This window comes from Mastigoproctus giganteus, chromosome 4 (assembly GCF_048544385.1).
Source record: "Mastigoproctus giganteus isolate SK-2022 chromosome 4, ASM4854438v1, whole genome shotgun sequence".
In the NCBI taxonomy this organism is placed as follows: domain Eukaryota; kingdom Metazoa; phylum Arthropoda; class Arachnida; order Uropygi; family Thelyphonidae; genus Mastigoproctus; species Mastigoproctus giganteus.
In genome coordinates, this window is record NC_143578.1 from 93,009,269 (window position 1) to 93,036,870 (window position 27,602).

The window sequence follows — 27,602 nt, forward strand, 5'->3', positions numbered from 1 at the left end:
AAGACAGATGTAGGATAGATGTGCGGAAATTTGCCTTTAGCCAGCGGGTGGTTGGTGGGTGGAACAGACTTCCATCCCTTGTCGTGGAAGTTGATAGCCTAAATAAGTTTAAGGCTCAGCTGGACAGGTATTTCGAACGAACAGAGGGGTGAAGTGGAAGTGGTTATTTTTATTTATTTATGTTACTTTTTTTTTTTTTTTTTTTTTTTTTTTTGGCTGATGCTGCATAAGCTTGCTTTCTTGCATCAAATGCCTCTACTAATGCTAATGCTAATGCTAATGCTAATGAATATGGCATCTGTGAATGATGATTGGTGTGCCAATAAAAAAAACAAGGATGACAAGTGCTATTTTTCTGAATGGTCTTAATTTTGACAGAAAAAAAAAGAGATCTTACTATTATTAGATATTATTCTGTCCTCCCAAAAATTTGAATTTAAGTAATGTCAAGTTATTATTTCTTCCTGCTAATACATCAAGTGTTTGTCAATCACTGAACCAAGATATCATTCAGTCATTTCAAATGTTCTGCTGCTGACATATTTTAACTACATTAGTAGCAAATATGGACACATCATGAAATGTTGAAGAATTAATTTAAAAAATTTCACTAGCAGACATTGTTGAATACATAAAATTGGCTTAGAATAGTGTTAATGAAAATACTATACAAAACTATATAAATGTGGAATTAATTGTGATACTGACATGGAGATTAGTGTTAGAACCAATTTTATAGAAGAACAAAAAGAAATTAGTATTATAAGCAAGCTTATACAGCATCAGCCAAAAAAAAAAAAAAAAAACCCTTCCCATTTTGCCCATCCGGTCACTCCAAATGTTTGTCTAGTTTAGCCTTAAATTTATTTAAGCTATCAACTTCCACAACGGATGGAAATCTATTCCACCAATCAACTACCCGCTGGCTAAAGAAAAACTTCCGCACATCTATTCTACAACTGTCTTTCCTCAATTTGAATCTATGCCCCCTCATATTCTTAGTCTGAGCAAGCGGAAGTATACACCTCAATCAGATCACCTCGGAGGTGCCCAGTCTCCAGATGCTGCAACTTGCAGAACTTAAGCCTTTCTTCATAAATGCACCCCTTTGTTCCTCTCACCAATTTTGTTGCCCTTCTATGTACTTGTTCTAGCAACTTTACATCCTTCCTAAAATGAGGCCTCCAGACCTGTGTGCAGTACTCAAGGTGCGCCTGACCATTGCCTTATACAAAGGGATAATCACCTCCTTGTCTCTGCTACCAAAATTCCTATGTATCATTGACAAAACTCCATGACCTGCTCAGAGAACTTCATATCTGACTGTTCAACTTGGACAGCAGATATATGTAAACATCGATATGCAATTTCAAAGAGATTCAGTCATATGTGAAAATTCAGTCAATGTTCCTAGAAGAATCATACTGTTTTTCCCAGCGAAAACTGGGAAAAACAGTATGATTCTTCTAGGAACATTGACAACAACAGTTTATATGAATAGGAACAATGAATCAGATGTTGAGGAAATTAAAATTCCAGATGAAAAAGTTTAAATACTGTTTTAGGACTTAAATTTATCTTGCAATATAGGTAATAATAAAATGTTACAACTATTAAATGATTTTTAAAGTGTTTTAGAAAAGGAAATAATTCAACAAAAAATAAAATCATCTAGACAAATTGTTATCCGAATATTTCAAAAAATATAAATGTATATTTTTATATTATCTGTTTAGTTTTAAGATTTTCATAATTAAAGTAAATGATTAATTAAATAATTTTGTTTAGTTTAAGATTTTTTATAATTAATGTAAAAAATAAGACAATTTCTATTGTCCTATTAAAATTTTCATTATATCATGATATATCTGACTTGACACTCATTTCTAGACAAGATCACATATCCCTATTAATGGTTACCTTGACTTCTAATCTCTCTTGGCATAAGAACATCACAAATGTTGCTTCCTCTGCAATAAAAAAACTAGGGTTTTCTCTTTTGCTCTCATCATTTTCTTCTAAACAGCCATTCACCGTGTATAATTCTCATATTTGCCTTTCCTCTTCCACAGAATATTGTTCTTACATCTGGGGCAGTGCCCCCATAACATTAGCATTAGTAGAAGCACATGATACAAGAAAGCAAGTTTGTACAGCATCTGCCAAAAAAAAAAAAAAAAAAAAAAAATACCCTTCCCATTTCACTGAACCATTCATTCCAAATGTTTGTCTAGTTCTACCTTGAATTTATTTAAGCTATCAACTTCCACAACAACAGATGGTAGTTTGTTCCAGCAATCAACTACCTGCTGTCTAAAGGCAAACTTCCGCGCATGTATTCTGCAACAGTCTTTCCTCAGTTTGAACCTATGCTCCCTCAGGTTTGTAATCTGAGCAAGAGAATGAATCCCATCAGCATTGAGCCTGCTCAATCCATTCAAAGCCTTATATTCCTCAATCAGATTGCCTCACAGGTGCCTAGTCTCCAGAGGTTAAAATTTTCAGAACTTAAGCCTTTCTTCATAAGAGCACCTCGTTGTTTCCTTCACCAGTCTTGTAGTCCTTCTCTGTACTTGTTCTAGCAACTCTACATCCTTCCTAAAATGAGGCTTCCAGATCTGTACACAGTACTCAAGATGTGGCCTGACCATTGCCTTATACAAGGGGATAATCACCTCCTTATCCCTACTCGCAAAATTCCTGTATACAGGTGGTGCCTCGCAATTCGACGTACCACTATTCGACAGTCGGATTTCGCGGGCCAGCGAAACCGCTACATGATATTGCACGATAGAATTCTTTGCTGGACTACGTAACTGCGTTTAACGTTACTAAATAGCACAAAATAGTGATGGCTGCTTCATACATTTTAACCAATGGTATTAAAGAGCGAGAGTAACATTTCACACCAATGATAGATAAAGCGGGAATAGATCCTTCAATCGTTCAGCTACGTTAGCCGCCCTCAAAGATAGCTACAGGTATGCCGTCAGTTCTTCCTCAGTTATGAGACAACATTATCTCTTTAATAATCGTAGTCTGAGTTCACGTTTGCTCTAGTTGTTTGTGCTAATTTATAATTCTGCATGTCTCATAAAGTAAAAAATTTTGTGCTTTGGCAGTTATTTATTTTTTGAGTGAAATTTGATAATGGGTCCAAATAGAAGTGAACAGCGGAATAATTCAGGAAAGAAACACACTTGGTTGCGCATAGAAAACAAGAAAGAAATTATAGAAAAAGTGCAGAAAGGTAGAACAATTACAGATGTAGCTCAAGAGTATGGCGTCCCTAGGTCAACCCTGGCAACTTTTTGGCAACAAAGAGACAAGATTATAGGTGCTAGGGTGTTCGCTGGAGCAATGAAAATTTCTGACAGAAACAGATCTTTAATCAATGAAGAAATGGAAAAGCTGCTTCTTACCTGGATTAGAGAAAGACAGATGAAAGGAGATCCAGTGACTCAGGCAATGATCTGTGAGAAGGCTAGGTTAATTTTTGAAGAATTGCAGAAGAAAATTCCAGGACGTATCTCAGATCAAACTGATGAATTCAAGGCAAGTCATGGGTGGTTTCACAGATTCCAAGGTAGAACAGGTATCCATAGTGTTCTCAGACATGGGGAAGCAGCTAGTGCAGATAAGAGTTTGTGAAAAAATTTGAAGATTTAATCATGAAGGAAGGCTACTTGGCGCAGCAAATTTTTAACGGGGATGAAACTGGGTTATTTTGGAAGCGCTTACCAAATCGAACATACATCACGCAAGAAGAAGTGATGCTCCCAGGACATAAGCCTATGAAAGATAGGCTTACCTTGTTATTGGCAGCGAATGCAAGCGGAGACTTTAAAGTAAAGCCAGTTCTCGTTTACCACTCTAAAAATCCTCGCTGCTTTGGGAGGAAAATCATCAAGTCCAAACTGCCAGTGATGTGGAGATCCAATGCAAAAGCCTGGGTAGACCAGAAAGTCTTCAGAGATTGGATTTTTGAGGAGTTTGCCCTGAACGTAAAAAAATTCCTCATTGACAACAATTTACCTTTGAAAGCACTGCTGATTCTTGACAATGCTAGTGCCCACCCCCAAGACTTGGCAAACATTCTTGAAACTGACTTTGATTTCATCAAAGTCCAGTTTTTGCCTCCAAACACCACATCACTGATCCAACCCATGGATCAAGAAGTAATTGCCTGTTTTAAAAAACTTGACGCCAAGCCTTTGTTTTCACAGCTTTTTGACGTGACTCATTCTTCTGATAAGACACTGAAGGAGTTCTGGAAGACTGAGTTCAATATTCTTCACGCCATTTCCTTATTAAAACTGCCTGGGAGGGAGTGACACAGAGGACCCTTCGTGCATCATGGAAGAAACTTGTTGCTTCCTTTTTTCGGGATGACAACAATGCAGTCTAAGCCGCTGAAGAATCAGAAGCAACTGCGGCCATGTGAGAAATCATTTCGACGGCGGAGAACCTTGACATAGGAGAAGTTGATGGGGCTGATGTGGAAGAGCTTGTGGAGGATCACAATGATGAACTAACCGTGGAAGAACTCAAAACACTCAGCGAACAGGAAGCAAAAGAGAGAGAAAAGGAAATTTCACTTGAAGAAGAAGACAGGGAAAAAGGACCGATGCCAACAGCTGCCATTAAAGAAATTTTATTCCATTGGGATAAACTTCCCCAACACTGCTATTGTAACTAGAATGAAAGACTTGTTTAATAACACTACTATGCATCACTTCAAGGCTATCTTGAAAAAGAGGGACAGACAGTCCACCTTGATCAATTCCTCATCCCCATTCAAGCCAAGAGGAGAAGAGAAAGGGTAGAACAAGATAAATAAAACATCCTTCCAACATCTAAGGCTCAATGAAATGTATGTACTCATTATGTATTTTGTAATTTCATTTGTTATATGGTAGAATATAGTAAAGTCAATAATATTGTGTATTTCTCTCCGACAACGAATTTATCAATTTTCCATTAACTTATATGGAAAATATTGACCCGCAATTCGACAAATTTGCAATTCGACTCTAATTCGGCGACGGATTATAGTTGAATTGCGAGGCACCACTGTATCATTGACAAGACCCCCATGACCTAATTGTGCAGTCAGGCTATTCTGGAAGCCTGACTGCACAATTACCCCAAGGTCTCTTTCATTCTCCACTACCCTGGTGTAACACTACATAGTTTGTACATTTCCCTGCCATTACTGCTACCCATATGCAGTACTTTGCATTTGTCAATGTTAAACTTTAGTTGCCATTCCTCAGCCCATCTACCCAACTTTTCTAGATCCTGTTGCAGCAGCATACTGTCATTACTGTCATTAAGAACCCTGCCAACATTTGTATCAACTGCAAATTTTGACATTAAGCTTGATATAACTTTATCACTATCATTGATAAATATACAAAACAACAATGGGCCCAACACCGAACCGTGAGGGATACCACTAATAACATTAGTCCACGTAGAGCAGTACCCATTGATTACTACTGTGTGTTCTCCCACTCAACCATCCATTTATCCTTTTTTTAATTTGTACAGTAGTCTTCCATGTGCAATAGTATTAAACGCTTTCTTGAAATCCAAGTATATGATATCAAAATTATTTTTTGTATCCAGTTTCTTTGTCACCACATCATAGTATCCAATCAAATTGGTCAGACAAGACTTCCCCTTAACAAACCCATGCTGTGTTTGAATTATTACTGCTCTCTTGTCTAGATGATCCTGCAATGATTCTTTAACCAGTGACTCCATAATTTTCCCTGGAACAGAAGTCAAACTAACAGGTCTGTAATTACTCGTGTCACGCTTTGACCCCCCCCATTGTGAATTGGTGATACCTTTGCACATCTCCAGTCCGTGGGGACATCTCTTGACTTCAAGGATGCACTCATAATTATGGCTAAGGGCTTGCTTACTTCCTTTGCCACCTTCTTTAATATAACTGGATAGATCCCATCTACCCCAGGTGCCTTTTGTTTAACTTCAACAATTTCTCCTCCACTTTGCTCTCAGTTATTACAAAATCATTTAACTCCCTGTTAGAGTCTGATAAATATCTGGTCATCTCCTCCTTGAATAACTCCTATTTTGTGAATGTAGATACAAAGTACCTATTTAGTTCGGCAGCTATCTGAGAATGATCATTCACAGTCAAACCATTGATATCAAGTGGACCAATCTGATTCATCCCCTTCCTTTTAGAGTTTATATAAGTAAAGAAGTCGTTGCTGTTTTTCTTTACATCCTTTGCCAAAGATTTTTCATAATCTGCCTTCTCTTGCCTAACCTCCTTTGTGACTTGATTACTGACTAGCTTACTGTATCTACCATAGGCTAATGTGTCGCCTGATAATTTATGTGAATCCCATGCATTCTTCTCTGCCCCGAATCTGATTACTTCATTGTTGAGGCCACGTTATGTCGAGGATCTGGGTATATTTTTACCATGTGTTCGCCGTATCCAAAAATTTCATTACTTCATACAGAAGTTTTCCCCACACTTTTTCTTACTATCAAATACACCATGAATTGTCAAACTAATAGAGTAAGCTTATCTGCGAAAAGATCTAAACCTCCCAAACATTTCCTAATTCATTTCACAAATATACGTGGTCTCAATTCTAATCTCAATGATGTCCATTTCCACTTGCAGTCTGCCAAACCCCATACTTTTTCTAATAGAATCTCAGTTATTGGTTGTTTCAACCACTGCTCATCTCAGTTGCCCAAATTATTCGCTGTATGATTCCTTTCGCCTCAAAGGTGGTACTTGTGCATATGTCTGTTCTGATATTCCCTGTCAGAGACTTGGTAATTTGGAATCTCCTCTTTTCGATCTTCTCTGGCTTAATATCTCTCTACCTTATTGTGTCAAATTCATCTGTTGTCTCTACCATTCTCCCAACTCCATTAATCACTTGGAGCTCGACTTCCTCTCTTTTCAGCTTGACTTTCTCCAGTCCAACTTTCCTAACAGTAAGGTAATTTTCCTTGGTGATTTTAATGTTCACAACTCCAGCTGGCTTCCACTTTCTAGTCATACGAACCCAGCTGGGTCGGTGTGACTAGAAAATGGAAGTCTGGTTGTGATGCTGAGGCTTTTGCAATTACTAATGACCTTGCACAGATTGTTCATTTACCTATAGGAATACCGGACAGTCCTAACCATACAGCCAACACGCTTGATCTTTTTCTCACAAACAACCCTTCTAAGTACACGGTCGAAGTGAGTGGTCCTTTAGGCACTTCAGATCACAAATTGGTGATTGTCTCTTCTTGAATGGAGCCATTATCTCATTGCTATTTCCAACCTCGTATTGTTTGGCATTGCAAGAATGCAAAATGGGATGACCTGCGAGATTTCTTTTTTTCTTTTCCTTGGTTGGATTACTGTTTCAAAACTTCTGATGTTTGTTCAGATCTTGTAGGAATGGAATCCTTTATTCCACACTCCATTTTAAAATCTCATCCTTTATATAAACCTTGGTTTTCCAATAAATGTGCTAAGCTTGTTCAAGAGAAGAACATCGCATCTCATAATTGGCTTGTTTCCAAATATTCAGTTTCATTTTCTGCCTGCACCAAAGCTCGCAACAATTGTAAAGCCGTTATTAATCAGTCCGAACTATATTTTGAACAGGTGAAGAGTAGAAAACTTGCTTCTTGCTCTAATGGTAGCCGAGCAGTCTGGTCTTTTGCCAAAGCTTTTGGCCACAACTTTTATCCATCTCTGTTCCCACCTCTGTCAAAACCAGATGGTTCTGTTGTCACTTCAGCCAAGGATAAAGCTGACCTGGTAGCATCCCATTTTTCTTCCAACTCATGTATTAATAATGTTGGTAAAACACCTCCTACCATTTCCAGCACACTCCATTCGATGCCTCATGTGGTCTTTCATCAAAAGGATGTCAGAAGGATTTTGAAGAATCTTGATGCAAAGAAAGCTCCAGGTCCTGGTGGTATTTCTCTACTTATTCTCAAAACCTGTGCTCCTGAACTTACTCCTGTTCTTTGCCGCCTTTTTCCTTCTGCTTGAAAATTTGCTCATATCCAGCCAGTTCCTAAAAAGGGTGACAAATCCCTCCCATCCAATTATCGTCCTATTGCAATTACTTCTACTGTTTCTTAAGTAATGTAGAAATCAATTAACTGCCAACTCTTAAACTACCTAGAAACCTTCTGTCTGATCAACGATCGCCAGTATGGATTCTGTCAGTGTTGATCCACTGGTGATATTCTGGCTTATGTTACTCATTTATGGATAAATTTAATGGAAAAGTTTGGTGATACACAAGCAGTTGCTTTTGACATCTCAAAGGCTTTTGATCATGTTTGGAATAAAGGTCTTCTAAGCAAGCTTCCATCTTATGGTTTGCCGACTGTTTTTTCTAATTGGTTATCCAGTTTTGTCTCTGATCGCTCACTGAGGGTGATGGTAGATCGCTCTCTGTCTTCTAACTTCTCCACTAATGCTGGTGTCCCCCAAGGTTCAGTTTTTTCCCCACTCTTTTTATCTTGTATATGATCTTCATCCATTGACTGGAAATCCTATCCATAGTTTTGCCGATGATAGCACATTGCATTCCACTTTCCATTTTGAGAAATCTTGTCCTGCTCAATCAGCTTCAAGTTCTCGAATATCTGCTGCCAATTCCTTAAATGCCGATCTCCAGGTAATTCTCCAGTGGGGCAAAGACAACTTTGTTGATTTCAATCCTTCTAAAACTCAGTCTTGTCTTATATCTCACAAAAAGGATTCTTCTGCTCCTATGCTTATCTTTGGTGACACTTTGATTTCTAGGCAAAATGATATATCTCTTTTGGGGATTACCCTGACTTCTAATTTCTCTTGGCACAAGCACATTACAAATATTTCTTCCTGTGCATCTAAATAACTTGATTTTCTCTTTCGTTCTCTGCATTACTTTTCTTCCAAACAGCTGTTCACTCTGTACAAATCACAAATCCGCCCTACCATGGAATACTGTTTCCACATCTTTGACGGTGTCCCCAAAGCCTCTCTCAGGCTTCTAGATTCCATTCAGAAGAGGGCAGTTAGGTTAATTAATGATACATCTCTAACAGAGTCTTTCCACTTACTATCTCATAGACATACTCTTTCTGCTGGATGCCTTTTCTACAGATACTTCCATGGGCACTGTTCTTCTGAATTGGCTTCTATAATTCCCGCTCTCTCTTTCAAAACAGTCCGAACATATGCCGCCACCAGCCAACATCCATTTACTGTCCAACTGCAAACTCACAGAACCAACGTTTCATCTCCCTCATTTATTCATTCAACTGCCGTTTTCTGGAACAACTTTCCTTACATATTTCCTGAAAATTACAGTCTACAGCAGTTCAAGTCTAATGTCAACAAATATCTTCTCAACCTGCAATCCAAGCACGGTACTAAGTACTATAGGTTCTAATACCTTTGGTGTTTGGAGTTTTCATTAAAAAAAAAAAAAAAAAAAAAAACATTGACTCGGCAGGATCAGCAAAAATTCTTGCATCTCTTCTGTTTAAGTGTATCCCATCCCTGTAGAAGCAATCTTTCCTGTTAACAAGCACAGACCATTCTGAGAAAAATTCTACCCATGAGCCCTGCACAATCTGTCTAGGACCAAATTGATTGACAAGGCTCTCATCCTGTGCTTCCTCCTATAATGTGTGGGCAGGATTGCAGACACTTTCAAATTTAACCCTAACTTGCAACTTTTTTCAGCATTGACCTGTACTTGTTATGTAAATCTGCCGATCTCTTACACTTAATATCTTATTGCCAACATGTACAACGATATCACCTTTTGTGCTCTTAAAAATGATATCTGCTCTACAGTGTCATCAATCTATGCTACTGGCAGACATATACGCCGACAACTCAGCGTTGTTATGGGCCTATATGAGAGCTTGAAGGATAGGGTGGATGCCCTCGAAGGATTACAAGTGAGGGGCCCATCAAGCTCTCAGCTGCCCACACCAATGCCAGAGCTTGCACTTGGTCATCGCGGAACACAGCGGCAACCCCCAAGGCAGAATGCGCTGGTCCCAAAGGAACTAGTAGTTGTTGGTGACTCTATTGTCAGGGAAACGGGAAACATGCTTTGTAAAAAGGATAGGTGGAATAGGACCAGGGTATGTCTGCCAGGGGCAAAAGTTGATGACGTTGTAGAGCGGATATCATCTTTTAAGGGCACAAAAGGTGATATAGTTGTACACGTTGGCACTAATGACATTAAGAGTAGAAGACCGGCGGAATTACTTGACAAGTACAGGTCACTGATGAAAAAAAGCCGTGAATTAGGGTTGAAATTGAAAGTGTCTGCAATTCTGCCCAGACACGATAGGAGGGAGTATATGATGAGAGCCCTGTCAATCAATTCGGCCCTGGAAAGATTGTGCAGGGCTCAAGGGGTAGAATTTTTTTCAGCCTGGTCTGTACTTGTTAACAGGAGAGACTGCTTCTACAGGGATGGGATACACTTAAATAGAAAGGGTGCAAGAATGTTTGCTGATGCTATCGAGGCAATGTTAGGTGGGTCGGAAAACTGCTAGATTGGGGGGATACAAGGACTAATAGATTAACAGTAGCCACTGGCAGAGGTGAAAGTGATTCTTGCACTGCTTCTATTGGAATGAGCCGCAGCCTGGAAAATAAGATGCAGGATATTTCAGAGACTGCTGGGAATCATTGGGGTACAAGTAAACACATGGGTTGTGTTAGGGTAGCTAAGAAAAAGAACAGGTGCATGTATACTTGTGTGTACACCAATGCTAGGAGTTTAGTAAATAAATTTGATGAATTTGAGGTATTGCTCAAAACATCAAAGGCAGATATTGTGGGGATTTCAGAGACGTGGTGTCACACAGATATAAGAAATGCAGAACTGGAATTTGGGGAGTACAATGTCTACAGAAAGGATAGACAGGATAGGAAGGGAGGAGGGGTTATGCTATTAGTTAAAAAACACATAAAATCCAAGGAAGTGAAGCCAGTCGACATCGCTGGACAGTGCAGTGTCGAGTCAGTTTGGTGTGACATAAGCATTGGGAGATCAAAATTGAGAGTAGGAGTGTGCTATAGGCCTAATGACTCTGATGAGTATAATAAGAAACTGTTCGGAGAAATAGAGTGGGCCAGTAAATCAGAGAGTCTTATAATGGGGGATTTTAATTTCCCAGATATTGACTGGAATTTGGGGGCTGGTCACTCACACAGTAGCAAGGCTTTTGTGGATTTATTGGATGATTGTTTTCTACATCAGCATGTTCGGGAGGCAACTAGAGGGAGTAATACTCTTGATTTGATTATCAGTAGTGATTCTTCATGCATTAAGAATCTGCAGATAAATGAAAGTTGATAGCCTAAATAAGTTTAAGGCTCAGCTGGACAGGTATTTCGAACGAACAGAGGGGTGAAGTGGGAGTGGTTATTTTTATTTATTTATGTTACTTTTTTTTTTTTTTTTTTTTTTTTGGCTGATGCTGCATAAGCTTGCTTTCTTGCATCAAATGCCTCTACTAATGCTAATGCTAATATCCTGGTCCTATTCCAACTATCCTTTTTGCACAATATATTTCCCGTTTTCCTGACAACTGAGTCACCAACTATAACTAGCTCCTGTGAGACAAGCGCATTCTGCTCTGAAGGTTACCACTGTGTTGCCTGGCACATAAGAGTGTGCTCTGGCATTGAGTTCGGCAGCTGAGAACTTGATCGACTCCCCATTTTAATTCCTTCGAGGGCATCCACCTGACACTTCAAGCTGTCATAGATGCCCATGTTTGTTTGTGCTGTATGCCCTTTCTGTAGATACTTCCATGGACAGATAAATGTTTTATTTTTCTTTGTGAATAAAAAAAGAAAATGAAAAAGAAAGAGTTGAACGCATGTACTCAGTCATTTTGAGGGAGCTGGCATGAGAAATCGACGTGCCAATGTATTGCCAATAACTATCAGCCGTTCAGTCTGGCTTCACTGGTAGGGAAAATGATGGAGTCAAGAGTGTAATACAGGATCATTTAAATAAAAATTGAATTCTCTATGATACACAATGGTTTTGTAAAGGGAAAATCATGTTGAAATCACCTGTTTAGTTTTTTTGACAGTCACTCATTTGCTGTATGCAGGAAATAATTTTGATATTGTTACTTGGATTTTACCAGAGCATTTGACTTGGTCCTATATGAGAGGTTACTGTACGTGCTAGAAGGTATTCAAATCGCAGAGAAGATCCTTGGATTGATACAGGGCTGTAGAAAGTGGCATATCCAGATATCATCGTAAGAGGGGGCATGGCGACCAGGTCCAGGTATCATCGTAAGGAGGGGACATGGCGACCAGGCTTTTGAGTTTGTCTTTAGAATGCTTCGTGTTCTTTTTCTTTAATTTCAAATTTTTGTTTAAGGGGAGGCATATGCCCTCTCTGCCCACCCCCCTGAATATGCCTCTGGCTGTAGGGCAGGAGGCAGAGGGTTGCAATTAATGGATATTTTTCAGATTGGGCTAATGTGAGAAGTGGTTTTCTCCAAGGATTGGTATTGGAACCACTGCTGTTTCTGATTTTCCTATATGGTGTTCATGAAGTGATACATGGTTTGTTTTCATAATTTGCAGATGATGTCAAGATCAGTAGAGTTAAAGATCAGTGCCAAGCAGTGTTTCTTCAAGATGATTTTAATAAACTTCCGCACATCTATTCTACAATTGTCTTTCCTCAGTTTGAATCTATACCCCCTCAGGTTTGTAATCTGAGCAAGAGGAACAATCCCATCAGCATTAAGCCTGCTCAATTCATTCAAGGCCTTATACACCTCAATCAGATCACCTTGCAGGTAATTGGCAGAATTACCGTGACAGGCACAATTTGGCCTTAGTTGCCCTTGTGCCAATAAGCTTCCATTTAAACCAACCAACCAACCAACCAACCTTGCAGGTGCCAGATAAGAAAATCTGATAAGGAATAATAAAGATAAGCAATTATCCAGATAAGGAAATACTTTGAATATATATGCTACAAAGCATGGAATCTAAACACTTTAGAAGAGATTTGATTGAGGTACAAGGCTTCAAGAGGTGAAAGTAAAATGGCTGAGGATGGAATTTTCACTATTTTTAATTAATTATTATGTTTTTGGCTAATACTAAAATATACAAGATTCCTTTCATATGATCTGGTCAAGATTCTTAAGGTCAGTGAAGATGTCATGCTTTTGTAAGTTAAAACCAGCATTATCTTTTTAATATAAGTAATCCATGCAGGTTGACTGTCTAAAAAATATGCCGCCTCATTCTCAAAATTCATGTTTAATAATCAAATTTAAAAAAAAATACATTATATGCCTATATAGTGTGCAGTGTCAGGGAAAAAAGTTTTTTTTGCTCCTAATGACATTGACATTTTTTTTTTTACCCAAAAGAACATTGGAGAATTTCTTGTCAGCTCAGAAGTCAATGGGGGGAAGTGCTGGGCCACTTATATGAAGCATAACGTAAATCATGTGGCAGGCTTCTATTCTAATAATGATATTACTGAAATAATGTTTTGTACACACATTTGTAGAAATAGTTTCTTTGCATCTGTTTTCAATAGAAGTTTAAATTTTAAATTGTTCTAATACGTAGCATACATGCTGTAGCAAAAGGAGATGTCATTTGTAATTACAGCATATTATTAGGTGGTACGAAAATAGCATCATGGTGAGGGACGCTGACTTCTGATTTTCCTAGTACAGTCAGGCCTTGTATAACATGGTAGTTGTGTTCCTAGAAACCCTCGTGCAATATAAATAACAGGCCTTATGGGAAAAATAGGGGGTTAGGTGCCGACCACCCAAGATTGAACAAACATTGTAACCAAAGCATTGCCAAACACAGTAAATAATCGTAATAAAATACATATGTATTTTATTACGATTATTTATTGTGTTTGGCAATGCTTTTTGCTTTTATCGTAAGCAAATTTGTTCCTGATATCTTCTTTGTTTGATCTTTCATCCAAACAGATAACAGAAGTTCCATCTCTTCCAATTCTTTGTGTCTTGATCTAATGTCTTTTGGTACACTTGAGTTGTTCCTGCTATAAAAGTTGCTTTTATTTCTCTGTATTTTTTTCCGATTGTTCTTAGCATGTTATGTTATTTCCTAATTTAACCTTAAAGGTTAAGTGAGAAAATAAGGTTTCCTAACTTCATCTCACGCTGACATGTCAATCAGTATATTGTTCTTGACTGCCACTACCGATAACATGCACCATCTGTTTATCGAGAGTGCAGTGAAAACTGCGGTAGCAGCAAACTAGTTTTTCTGGCAAGTTTCCCCATAGTTTGCAGTGGTTCTCGTGTTGGCTTTCTTTACCTTAGCTGCTTTTCTTTTTCTTTATGAACCTGCAGTATCTTCACCAGCTTTTCACACAGTTTGCAAGTATTTTACTCATTTTTAGTGAATAAAGCACAATTACAGTATAAAAAGAACAAAAATTAGGAGGCACGTTTGATCCACACAAACAAAGCAGTGCATGTGTAGCAAAACTGAGTAAACAATGCAGTAAGTGTTGCGTTCAGCTGTTGTGATTCCGCTGCGTTCGACTGCTGTGCATAAGCCAATTTGTGTAGTATAAACATATGTTATATGAAGACTGACTGTACTTTCAATTTGGATAGAGCAGATTTGTAAAATAGGTTATTATAATTTGTGAAGTATCTTTTGTTAAAATTATGAGATGTGGTTTAGAAATAACCTCCATTTATTTTTCATAGGATTGTTCCATTGTAAGAGGCTTGAACCTACTTTTCTAGTTTCCCTTTTTGTCTACATTGTACAGTCTGTCTTCTTTGTGGGTTGTTGTGTCCTCTGGTATATTGCTGTTCCCACTGACTTTCTGGATGGATACTTAATTTCACTAGGACCTCTTTTAGTTTGTTAAACAACCATAAGGCTGATGGAGTCAGATTTGAAGAATATGGAGGTGTGGAGGCATTTCAGTCCCTCTTGTCACACACAAATTTTATGACAGCATTGGTCTTATGAGCCAAATGCAGTCTTGGTGTAAATGAAATTTCATGGGGCCAGGTGGGAATGACTGCTCAAACATAGGCAAAAGTTGGTTCTTCAGACGGTCTTAGTAATACTGTCTAGTTTTTATAACACCCTTTAGAACAACACATTGTGGGATTAAGCCTTTCTTGTTCCAGAAAATTGTGTACATAACCTTAGCTGATGCAGCCACCCAAAAATTTTTGTGATAGAGATTCATGTTTCCATTGTTCATCGGACTACCCAGCACAGAAGTCCCTGTCTCTGCTACATAACGTACTAGTAGGGTTGGAGATGGATCCAATTGAGCCTGCTGTTATAAACTTCCACTGAACCCAGTGCATCTGTGTGCATACATGCATACACACACCAACCTTTTATTTCTCCAGATCTTCATGTATGATGTAGAAAGCTGTTCTATGAATAAGGTGCAACTTTCCTCAGATGTAACAGATGTCCTTCGTTGTCAATTTCCATAACCAGTTTCCACACACACACACACACACACACACACACACACACACACACACACACACACACACACACACACACACACACACACACACACAGCAAGAATTGTATTTTCCAGGTGTTTCTGATGTGCAGGTTTTGTCAGGCCATGGTTCATCATGAACTGCCTGTCTGCCATATTTAAATTTACAAACCCATTAGCAAATCATACCATCAGAAATCACAGAATAACCACAGACTGTGAGTTCATGATGTTTTGTAGGCTTTCTTGCCTTTTACAAGCTGAAAGCTAATGAGTGCACACTGTTTCTCCACTGAAAAATTTGTGGTTTCAGAACACTACCCTAAACATCATTGGAAGAACTTTGCTGTGGACAAGGCACATGGAGCAGAAGAACATTTCTGCTTGCACAAAACAGTCAGTACTTCAAACTGATTGATGGTAGGAGTGTCTTCTGAGAAACCAGATACTTTGAGGGAGAGGCGGGGGGGGGTGTTATTTTTGGACTCCATCTTGTACACTGGATTATGTACAAAATATACTGACTAAAAATTTTGTTCATCCTAGGTGCACTTTATTGGTCACTTGTCTCTAAGCAATATTAATAATACTTTTTTAAAAATAATAATAGCAGTGCATCAAATATTTGTATGAAAAAATTTACTTCTCTCATATTGAAAAATTTATTTATATTTCAGGCAATTTACGATTCTTTGCACTTTGTCACTGTGTCAGTCAAGCCAGAAGAACAAATTAAAGATGTAAGCTGTGCACCATGTTTTTCTTATTTAAATCAGTTATATTTTTAATAGTTTCTAGAAGGAATTTGAATCTGTTTTTAGGATGTAACAGATAATTTATAATCAAACGTTAAAATCAACATAAAAAATAAGATAATTTTAGAATTACACTTTTGTTGATGTTAATACCCATCCAAATAATATACCTTTTCTTAAGTTATATAATTTAAATTTTAAACATGAGAAACCTCAGTATTGAAATAATTTGTAATTGCTTAATTATTGCCTAGAAGTACCAGAAAGCAATCTTATATGTTGTTGTGGTTTTCTTTGTATAATTAATATACACCAATCAGTATTTTGAAGGGAAAATAAAGGGCAAGAAATAGTTTAAAAAGAGGAAACTATAAAATTTTATTCTTAATTTTTACATCATATTATGTAATAAGAACAAAAACATTATTAGACACAACAGTCTTGTTATCCAGAAAAAAATTTCCAACCACCTTCGGTCAAATCTGCAGGTAATAAAATTGAAAAAAAGGGGGGGGGGGAAGAAACAAAGCTCTATGGGAAACTCTCACAGGATTGGACATTTTTTGACGAATGTGGTGTAAAGAAATATTTCTTATTGGTGATTTTTCCAGTTAACACATTTGCTGCCATTGATATGTATCAACCAGCAAACAAGGTGATGTGCCATTATGCACCTATGCGTCATTCTTAAGCGTTCAGTAAATGAGTGTTGCAAAAGTACAAAATTAACAATTGCTCAATATCAGCACACTGAATGCTACACTATTTGTAGTAATTCTTTTTTTTTTTTTTTTTTGTTTGTTTATTATCAGTTGGGTACTTAGTACACAGTTGTTGAGGCTAGTCTATATACATATAAACTTTTTATAATTTGAAACCTTAAAATTTTATCAAAAGTTTATTTTATGTATATAAGCTAACCTCAGTACAAGTGAAAAACAAACAAAATTGGATACCAAGTTTTTACAGCACATGGTTGATGATTAAAAAAAAAAAAATCAAGTGCAGCTGCTTAATATCAGTATAGTGTGCTGATATTGAGCAATTGTTAATTTCATGTGCCATTACTTTTACAGCACTAGTTTATTGACTGCTTAAGAAGGGCTACATATATGTGTGCCACCACACATCACTTTGATGTGTATATGTATCAGTGGCAGTCAATGTGTTAATAAATAATTAATGATACAGATAAGAAGTGAATACCGTACTGGAGGAATGCTAAAATTCACTGATATAATTCTAATAGATGTTTAAACGTTGAAGCTTTTCTGTTTATTGTTATGCAAAATACACTAAGTGACATAATGGTTAAAACAAATTTTGTTTGTTTTAACCCATTATTTCCAATTTTGTTTTAACCAATTTGTTTTTCCAGTTTTGCTTGTTATAATGGTTATAATGGGTTAAAACCCATTATAACCAATTTGTTTTTTCCAATTTTGTTTGTTTTAACCCATTATTTCCATTTAACTTGTTTTGAACTCCAAAACAGGCTAAAATTGCCCAGAAGCCTTGTTTGCTGAGTCACTTGGTAATATGGAATATCAAGCAGAAAATTGTAGGAGGTTAACACAGTTTTGAAGTGAGAAATAGTATTAGTAGTGTCTACAGTTATTCTGGTTGTGTTGTGTGTGAGTTTTTTTTTTTTTTTTTAATTTGTGTGGAATGTTGAAATTACAGTTTGGAAGCATGTACATGACTATTAAATGTAATATTACTGTGAGTTAGGTTGTATCAGAAATCACAATCTCTCTCTCTCTCTCTCTCTCTCTCTCTCTCTCTCTCTCTCTCTCTCTCTCTCTCTCTCTCTCTCTCTCTCTCTCACACACACACACACACACACACAATTTTTGTTACATTCCTTTGCTATTTCTGTTAGCTGATGAGACCAAAGTTGTTTCAGGTATAAGAAAATTTTTCTTTTAGCATAATTTGCCAATAGTGATGAATCCTACGAAACTTAGGAAAACATTAAAATTTGAATAACTCAGCTCAAATGAAATAGGAAGAAGCAGTTACAGTAAACCCCGCTATTCGTGGTATCTGTATTTGCGATCGCTGATTTAATATAAAATGAAACCTAATAAAATGTGAATTTTAAAGCGCCGTGAATGTTTTCTGCCATAAAAAAACATGGGCGTGGCTAAAATTATCTTTCCCGATCAAAACAGTGCTCAGTGGGTGGGTAAGTGGGAGAGGGTTGACAAAATCGCGAGTGTGGATGTTTCTCGCTAATCCTTGTTCAGTATTTGTTATGTGCTTGTCATGGAAGGTTTCGTCGTTTGCTTTTAATTTATACGCTTATAAATTGAATAAATTTATCAAGTTATAAATTGATATGCTTACCAAAGTGATAAATCTACCGTTTTGCAGTGTAAAACAGACCTTTTCGAGTGTGTTAACGGAAGAAAGTGACTTTATTGTGGACAAGTTCTTTCTAATCCGTACAAAAATATGGCTACGAATAACAAGAGAAATGTGAAAATATCAAAGAAGGTGATGACATTAGCGAATAAAATTGAGTTATTAGACAAAATTTCTAATGGTGAAAGTGTCTCCTCAGTGGCAAAACATTATAAAATCAATGAGTCAACGGTACAATCAATCAAAAAATCGGAAGAAAAAATCCGCCGTAGTGTCCGTGAAAACACACTAATTGCTTCAAAAATTTGGTCTGTAACTCGTCATGTTAAATTAGAAAAGATGGAAAAAGCTTTAAATCTGTGTATAGAAGACCGAACTCAAAATAAAATTCTGTTAAGTTCACTCATCATTCGTGAAAAGGCAAAACTCCTTTATCAACACTTTAGCGAAACTGGTGATAGCACTGGCGGGATAAGTTTTTTAGATAGCAAAGGCGCTGGTTTGAAAGATTTGTTTGAAATTTCTAATAAATGTTACATGTTACATTGTTTCTTATTATCTAAATATTACATAAACATTACATTGTTTCTTATTTTCATTTCGATGCCATATGCTTGCATTTCACTATGTGCTGTCTATGTACATAGTCATATTATGAAGGTACATATAATACATACATAGACAAAATTTTAGACTAGTTTTTCTTATACATTACATACTTTGGAACAGAACCCCTTTATTACTATGGGAGCCATAACTCAGTATTCACGACATTTCTCAGGAACGTAACCCCCCGCGAATAGCGGGGTTTACTGTATTTGCGAACATTAATTATTGGGCTTAACTTCAGTTCTTCCTCCGTAGAGGAAGTACACTGAAAGTAAATGGTTAATGTCTGACTTTATGTATTTAAGGTTGCTAATGCTATAAGCTAGAATGCATCCTCTAGCATATCAAAATGTTTACTTCTACATATGGTTTATTGCCTATATATATACGGTCCTTGAGGTTGTCACAGACATTCTCTCAGATATGCCAGACAAGCTGTACTTGCTACCTGGGAGTCTAAAACGCTGATGGAACTGATATTCGGGTGACACTCAAGTCAAGTGGACCCAATTTCGGCGAAGTCCGGACGGTCTGTGACAGCCACATCCTCTACTTGCACCTACACAATGGTGGGACTGTTAGTAATCCTGGGTATAACCTCAATGCACAAGTACATGGTGGGTGACCACCCAGGTGTGAACCATGGTAAGCAGGGGTCGAGGTGTGGCGCCCACACCACATAGAGGAACGCCGCCCCTCTACGTTACCAGGCAGTACTAGGTGGTAGATGATTCTCATCAACCAGTGAAATACCACCACTTTGCTTATTGGAGGCTTGAAGTGGTGGAACCCATGTTTAGTCTCTAGAGCTAAGTTCCGGTCAACCCTTCCCTATGTCTTCCATCATGCAGTATGATTGATGACTTTTGAGGTGATGATGAACGTCATGGCGAGATCCAATATTCCTTACATTTCAAGGGTACAGCTCTAAAACGGTGTTCACAGGCCGGCCGCTAGTTAGTACACTTGACCAAACCTATTGGTAACTCTCTAGGAGGCTTCCAGATCAGCTAGTGTATAATCTTGCTACCTCTACTCTGCCAGATAGTGACTGGAGGGAGTCCGAGTAGTGTGTATGCGGGGAGCATTGTCTAGGCCATGTAATGTCAAGGATCTGGGTATATTCTTACCATGGGTATGCCCTATCCAAAAATTTCATTACTTCATACAGCATGTCCCACCCACTTATTCTGGCGCCTCCGTAGCCAGGTGGGAAGGAGCAGCAGTGCCTAGCACACGCTTCTTGATTAGACCGGGGGTTCGAGCCCGTCACCACCAAATACGGAGGATGCGGAAAGGTCAGAGAATGACCACGGCATATCCCGGAGCAATATGGCCTTAGTTGCTAATGCTCCTAAAAACCAAATAACAATAACATTAACCCACTTTTTCTTACTATTGAATACACCATGAATTGTCAAACTAATAGAGCAAGCTTATCTGCGAAAAGATCTAAACCTCCCAAGCACTTCCAAATTCATTTCACAAATATACATGGTCTCAATTCTAATCTTAACAATGTCCATTTCCACTTGCAGTCTGCCAAACCCCTATGTACTTTTTCTGACAAAATTTCAGTTATCAGTTGATTCAACTACTGCTCATCTCAGATACCCAAATTATTCGCTGTATGATTCCTTTCGCCTCAAAGGTGGTACTTGTGCACATGTCCGTTCTGATATTCCCTGTCAGAGACTTGGCAATTTGGAATCTCCTCTCTCTGATCTTCTCTGGCTTAAAATCTCTCTACGTAATTGTGTCAAATTCACCTGTTGTCTCTACCGTTCTCCCAACTCCACTAATCACTTGGAGCTCTTTGACTTCCTCTCTCTTTGCAACTTGACTTTCTCCAGTCCAACTTTCCTAACAATGTGGTAATTTTCCTTGGTGATTTTAATGTTTACAACTCCAGCTGGCTTCCGTTTTCTAGTCACACCGACCCAGCAGGTCGAGATGCTGAGGCTTTTGCAATTACTAATGACCTAGCACAGATTGTTCATTTACCTACAAGAATACCGGACAATCCTAATCATACAGCCAATATGCTTGATCTTTTTCTCACAAACAACCCTTCTAAGTAAACGGTCGAAGTGAGAGGTCCATTAGGCACTTCAGATCACAACTTGGTGATTGTCTCTTCTCCAATGGAACCTTTATCTCATGGCTATTCCCAACCTCGTGTTGTTTGGCATTACAAGAATGCAAAATGGGATGACTTGCGAGACTTCTTTTCTTCTTTTCCTTGGTCGGATTACTGTTTCAAAACTTCTAATGTCAACGTTTGCTCAGATCGTGTCAGTGAAATTATTCTTGCGGGAATGGAATCCTTTATCCCACACTCCACTTTAAAATCTCGTCCTTTATCTAAACCTTGGTTTTCCAATAAATGTTCTAAGGCTGTTCAAGAGAAGAATGTTGCATATCGTAATTGGCTTGTTTCTAATTCTTCAGTTTCATTTTCTGGCTACACCGAAGCTCGCAACAATTGTAAAGCAGTTATTAATCAGTCCAAACTAGAGTTTGAACAGGCTAAGAGTAGAAAACTTGCTTCTTGCCCTAATGGTAGCAGAGCATTCTGGTCTCTTGGCAAAGCTATTGGCCGCAATTTTTGTCCATCTCTGCTCCCACCTCTGTCCAAACCAGATGGTTCTATTGTCACTTCAGCCAAGGATAAAGCTGACCTGCTAGCATCTCATTTTTCTTCCAGCTCATGTATTAATGACTTTGGTAAAATACCTCCCACCATTCCCAACACATTCCATTCAATGCCTCCTGTGGTCTTCCGTCAAAAGGATATCAGAAGGATTTTGATGAATCTTGATGCTAAGAAAGCTCCAGGTCCTGATGGTATTTCTCCACTTGTTCTCTCAAAACCTGTGCTCCTGAACTTACTCCTATTCTTTGCCGCCTTTTTTCACTTTCTTATTCCAAAGGTGTTTTTCATTCTGCTTGGAAATTTGCTCATATCCAGCCAGTTCCTAAAAAGGGTGACAAATCCCTCCCATCCAATCTCTCTGGATTCCGTCAGTGTCAATCCACTGGTGATATTCTGACTTATGTTACCCATTTATGGACTAATTCAGTGGTTTTATAGGTTCAAGCATCATGCTGGTTTCCACAACATTAAAGTATGCAGTAAAGTTGTTAGTGACAATTCTGCAGCTGCAGTGGTGTACTTATCAGCTGGAGAGTTTTTGGCAATGTTGCTCAAAAGGTAAAACTTTCTGACGTTTTGTCTGTCTCCTCTCTTATTTTTGTAATTTTATATACTTTTGTAATTTTTCCTGTGCATGAGATAAAAAAAATTGAATAAATAATTCTAATTACATGTTTATCGAACATTTCTTTTTTTGCTTATATCAAATTCAGTGCACATAGTTGAGAGTGCTGCATAAGCATTTAGGGAAATTCCAACATAAGTAAAATTCTACTTACGTAGATTTCCACGGAATGCAACCCTTTCATAAGTCGGGGAGTGGCTGTATATATTGCCCTTATATAACAGAAAGAGGCAGGTCAGAATGGAAAAGTGTAGGAACTAAGTGAAGCAACAAGTAAATAACTAAGGACGGTAGTTGAACCAAGATAAAAAGAAGTGGTGTGGAAGGAATATGCATATAAAATTTTGAATATATTAAATAAAAGGCAAATATAGCCATGATTAGAAGCCACTAAATAATAAATTTAGACTGGCATCAACTTGAACAGCGCCAAGGCCAAAAGAGTGTCAAATATCTTAAAATGTAATAAACCAACCACAAAGGAAAAGAATAAATAAATGAAACAACAGAAATTAGAGAACATAGAAAAGGAAAAATGCAGAAGGAATATGTATCTAAAAATTTTGAAGTGAAGAATAGTATTAATAGTGCCTACAGTTGTGTGTAGGCACTATTAATAGTGTTGTGTGTGAAATTTTTTTTTTTTAATTTGTATGGAATATTGAAATGATAGTTTGGAAGCATGTATGCGATTACTGAAAAAACTTAACATTGTTGTGAGCTAGGTTATGTCAGTGCGATGCCTTACTTCTCTATGTTTTTTTTTATATTTGTGTAAGCTAGGATGCATCTTCTAGCATATCAAAATGTTTACTTATATGTATGGTTTATTGTACACATGCGCATGTACACACAATGAATGCCAGTTAATGTTATTATCAGACTCTTATTATAATCAAAAATGAGAATCCAAAACCATTGTATTATAATGTATGTAAATTTTGCAACTTTATATGATCATACTGCCATTTATTGTTATCATTTTTCTTGTCAGTTAGGAGCAATATGGCTTCCAGAATACCTAAAATTGTATAAGTCAGAAATTTGTCAATTACTTAAACCCTGACCACACCAAATAGTGTTTACAACATTGTCCCTTGTTGTGTGAAAGCAGTATCTTTTATCTTGTAATCCCTCCTACATATCTGCAGCCTTCAGGAAAATTAGGAGAGTGCCTATAAACAAAAGCAAGTAAAAAATCAAGAAAATGATGCTTTTGCTATCGGGTTTTATGGTTGGGGAAAGGAGCAGTCTAGCCCACTGTTGTAAAGTTTTACAAATATGTATGACAAGTTAGTAGTGTTTATTTTATTTATTTTTTATTTTTATTTATTATTATTATTTTTTTTTTTATATAAATTATTGGTATTAGGGCCAAAAGTTTACAAATGTGGATTAATTTTATTAATTACAGTTTCCTGTACATAAGATTAATCCACGTTTGCAACCTTTTGGCCCTAATACTAATATATAATAATTTATATAAAACAACAAAAAAAAAAAAAAAAAGGACAGGAAACTATTGAAACATTAATGGTGGCATATATGTGCTGTTTCAGTACATGTATTGTAATAGTGAAACGGTATGACATCCTGAAGAGATACTGTTTCGCATATATCTGCCAGTTACCTACTAATTTATAATTTTATGATAATTTTTATGGTTAATTTTTGTGTAAAACTTTTCAAAACGTAAGCTTGAATGGTTAGCTTTTAAATTTAAAAATTCAGTCTTAAGGCTAGTGAGTCTATTTAATTGTAAAACTACTTAAAGTAAGTTTGATGGTCAATATTTTAAACTTTGAATTTAACATATATAAAAATTGAGTCCTTAAGGCTAGTGAGTCTATTATTGTTAAAACTATTGAATGCAAATTTGATGGTTAATATTTTAAATTTAAATTTAAAAAAATTGAGTTCTTAAAGCTAGTTAGTCTATGATTATAAAACTATTCAGTTAGTTTGATTGTGAATATTTTAAATTTTAAAAATTGTTCTTAATGCTAGTGAGGCTATTATTGTAAATACTATTCAGGATGTAAAATTGATGATTGATATTTTAAAATTTAAAAAAATCGAGCTCTTAAAGCTAGTGAGTGAGGCTATTATTGTTAATAGCTGGTGGTCATTTTAAAATCTAGCATAGACATAAATTTTCAGATATACAAAGAGACAAAGATAACTGTTTCCAAATTGCGAATACCTACCTAATCCAGGGCCGTTACTAATACAAATGGGAACTTGCAGATCTGGATTTCCTGAGCACCAACTGTATTTTCTACAATCATTTGCTATTTGCTATTCTTCCCTAAAATTTTTTCAACACTCTGAGCTATTAGTGCAATACGAGGGCAGGAGTGTCTATTGCTGTCCTAAGTACTTTCCTAACTTCACCTCCCACTAGCTTTATAGCTAGACATGGAATGTGGGCGGAAACTACCTACGCTTAGAATTGTCAATACAATATATATATATATATATATTTTTTTTTTTTTTTGTAATTAGTAATAATAATAGTCTGTAGTGATAAAACAGAATATCTATAAAAGAAAATATAATAATAATATATAATAATGGATTATGGATCTGGGACACTGCTAGTAATAGCAGAAATACCCAGCAACCATAATGAAATACATGCAAGTAAATTATAAGTGTATGTGTAGGAGTGCTGACCCAATGACGACATCTTACTCAAATCAAGTGCATAAGAATACATTTACTTGTTTCAAGAAGAATGATAATCAATGCAGGTTCAACATTCTATATTGGCCTATGGGTCAAACTCTAGTTTTAATACTGATGAACACACAAGACAATCGACATTCAAGTTTCAAACAGCGTTTTCAACAGTATAAGAAAGATCTTGAAGAGAAACGTTACGATGCATCGAGCAATTTCTAGAAGGGCACAAGTTGGATATGAAAACTTACTTGGATGTTATTCGATCAGGATTGATGAGACCTACCGTTCTAATGAAAAGAAATATGACACAACTTTGAATGAATACCTTCAATCCTTGGATAGCTGGTATATTAAATTTGAACATGGATTTACAGTTCATACTTGAGGAACATTCATGCGCATCATATGTTGTAGAATATGTCAACAAAATCAACAGAGGCATAAACCATTTGCATCGAGAGTTGATCAAATTGCAAGAAGAGTATCCAGATCAAGACTACACCAACTTGTTAAAATGCGTTAGTACTGAAATGTTGAACAGCGTTGAAATGAGCTCGCAAGAGGCAGCTTGGTATTTGCTTTGCCAGCCAATGTCTGAGGCTAGTAGAGAAGTTGTGTACATTCCAACTACTTGGCCTCACGAGCATCAGAAAAGTAAGAAGAGCAAGAAGCGAATGGCTGAAGAAAATCTCGATGATGATTCTACCGACATGGAATGAAAATATAGAGAAATATGAGAAAAGACCAAAATATGGAGAGCCCGGTCAGTTTGCTTGGCTGATTTTGCAGCGAAATACAATGTTGTGAATGGACAATGTAAACCCAGAAAACAGATGTGAGTCATAGGGTATCGCCATTATGAAATGTCTGAATTGGCAGAGTATAAACGTGAGATGGTTTTACTTTACTGGCCTTTTGAAAATGAAATGGTTGATATCTTAGATTCAAACAAGTTTCTTCAGATATGCAATGAAAATGAAGAGTATGAATTATGAAAATTATGAATTGCCACAAAAGGTACGAATCGGACATCGATATTGACAAAACAGAGTATTGTAGAAAACTTTGCATCGAAATGGATGATAAAGAGGATGCTCAAGTGAAATGTGAGGAATATGTTGAAAGTCAAATTGCAGAGGATGCTAGTAACTGGCTTCAAGGAACAATGATGATATTGAAATGATTTCGGCAAACTCACTATCTGCTGTGTACTTTGGCGAGATAATGTCATGACCAGCGACAATTACTGCAAGTTGGTTCGAATGATGAATAGAGAACAACGTGAGTTGATTCTTGAAGTTATACGTCGAATAACAGATTGAGCTAACACAACACCACTTCAAATATTCTTTAGTGGTCCAGCAGGCTGTGGCAAGATGTTTACCTTGAAAATTATGATGGAAACTTACAATCGCTTAAGTCAGGCCCACAACTCGGTTAACAACACATTTGTCGCCTGCGCATTGACGGGGAAGTTGGCCATAGCGATCAACGGTATTACAGTTCATTCGACATTCAAAGTTGGTATGATGCGAATACGTGGTGGTTTTGGTTAAGAAACTTTGCACCTCTGTCGTAACGTGTTTCAATAGTTCAAGCAGTATTCATCGATGAAGTTAGCATGATCGGACCTGACATTTTGCATACGATCAATGCCAGACTGCAAGAGATCACCGGAGAATTCAATCGAGGGTTTAGCACTTTAGATATCATATTTTGTAGAGATTTGCATTAGTTGCTGCCAGTGAATGCAAGGCAAATATTCAAGCCTCATAAAAATTCCGTCAGTGGTGCAATTTTGTGGCAGTCTCTCAGTTTCTTTCTTCTGGTTCAAGTGATGAGACAGAGTGATGTATTCTCCGACATATTAACTAATATCGGAAACGGCAAAACGTTAGACATCGAAGAAAAGAAGTTATTTAAAAGTCGATTTATAATACAAGACTTTTTCATGGAATAAGTAGCAAATGCTGTTCGTTTGTTTTATTGTAACAATGATGTTGTCCAATATAACACTCAAGCATTGGAAGGAAACACCATCGATTATACAGCCATTGATCACTTCACCAGTTACAAGAGTCATGAACAGTTGACTAGTATGTGAACAAAACTCCATCAAATGAGTGTAGCAGAGACCGGAGGTTTGCCATACATATTGCATCTATCGACTGGAAAACCTTACATGATCACTACAAACATCAATGTTGAAGATGGTTTGGTTAATGGAGCGATTGGAACTTTACAGCACGTTGAGATGGAAGAAACAGAAATCAAAAGATTGCGGTTACATTTCAAAACAAGAATGTTGGAACTAAGGGTCGTCTCAAGTCTCACCCGCACATATTGTCGCATCATGG

At 37.1% G+C, this 27,602-nt stretch overlaps 1 protein-coding gene across 3 annotated transcripts in view; it reads left to right on the top strand.

The window, feature by feature from the left end:
* The window catches only part of LOC150086917 (VWFA and cache domain-containing protein 1), a 464,860-nt gene that overhangs the window by 14,583 nt on the left and 422,675 nt on the right, over positions 1-27,602 (top strand). For all 3 annotated transcript variants that reach the window (XM_090372820.1, XM_090372822.1, XM_090372821.1), the window contains exon 2: positions 16,226-16,288. In XM_090372820.1, the coding sequence (XP_090228946.1) occupies positions 16,226-16,288 (63 nt within the window). The remainder of the gene's footprint in view (positions 1-16,225; positions 16,289-27,602) is intronic.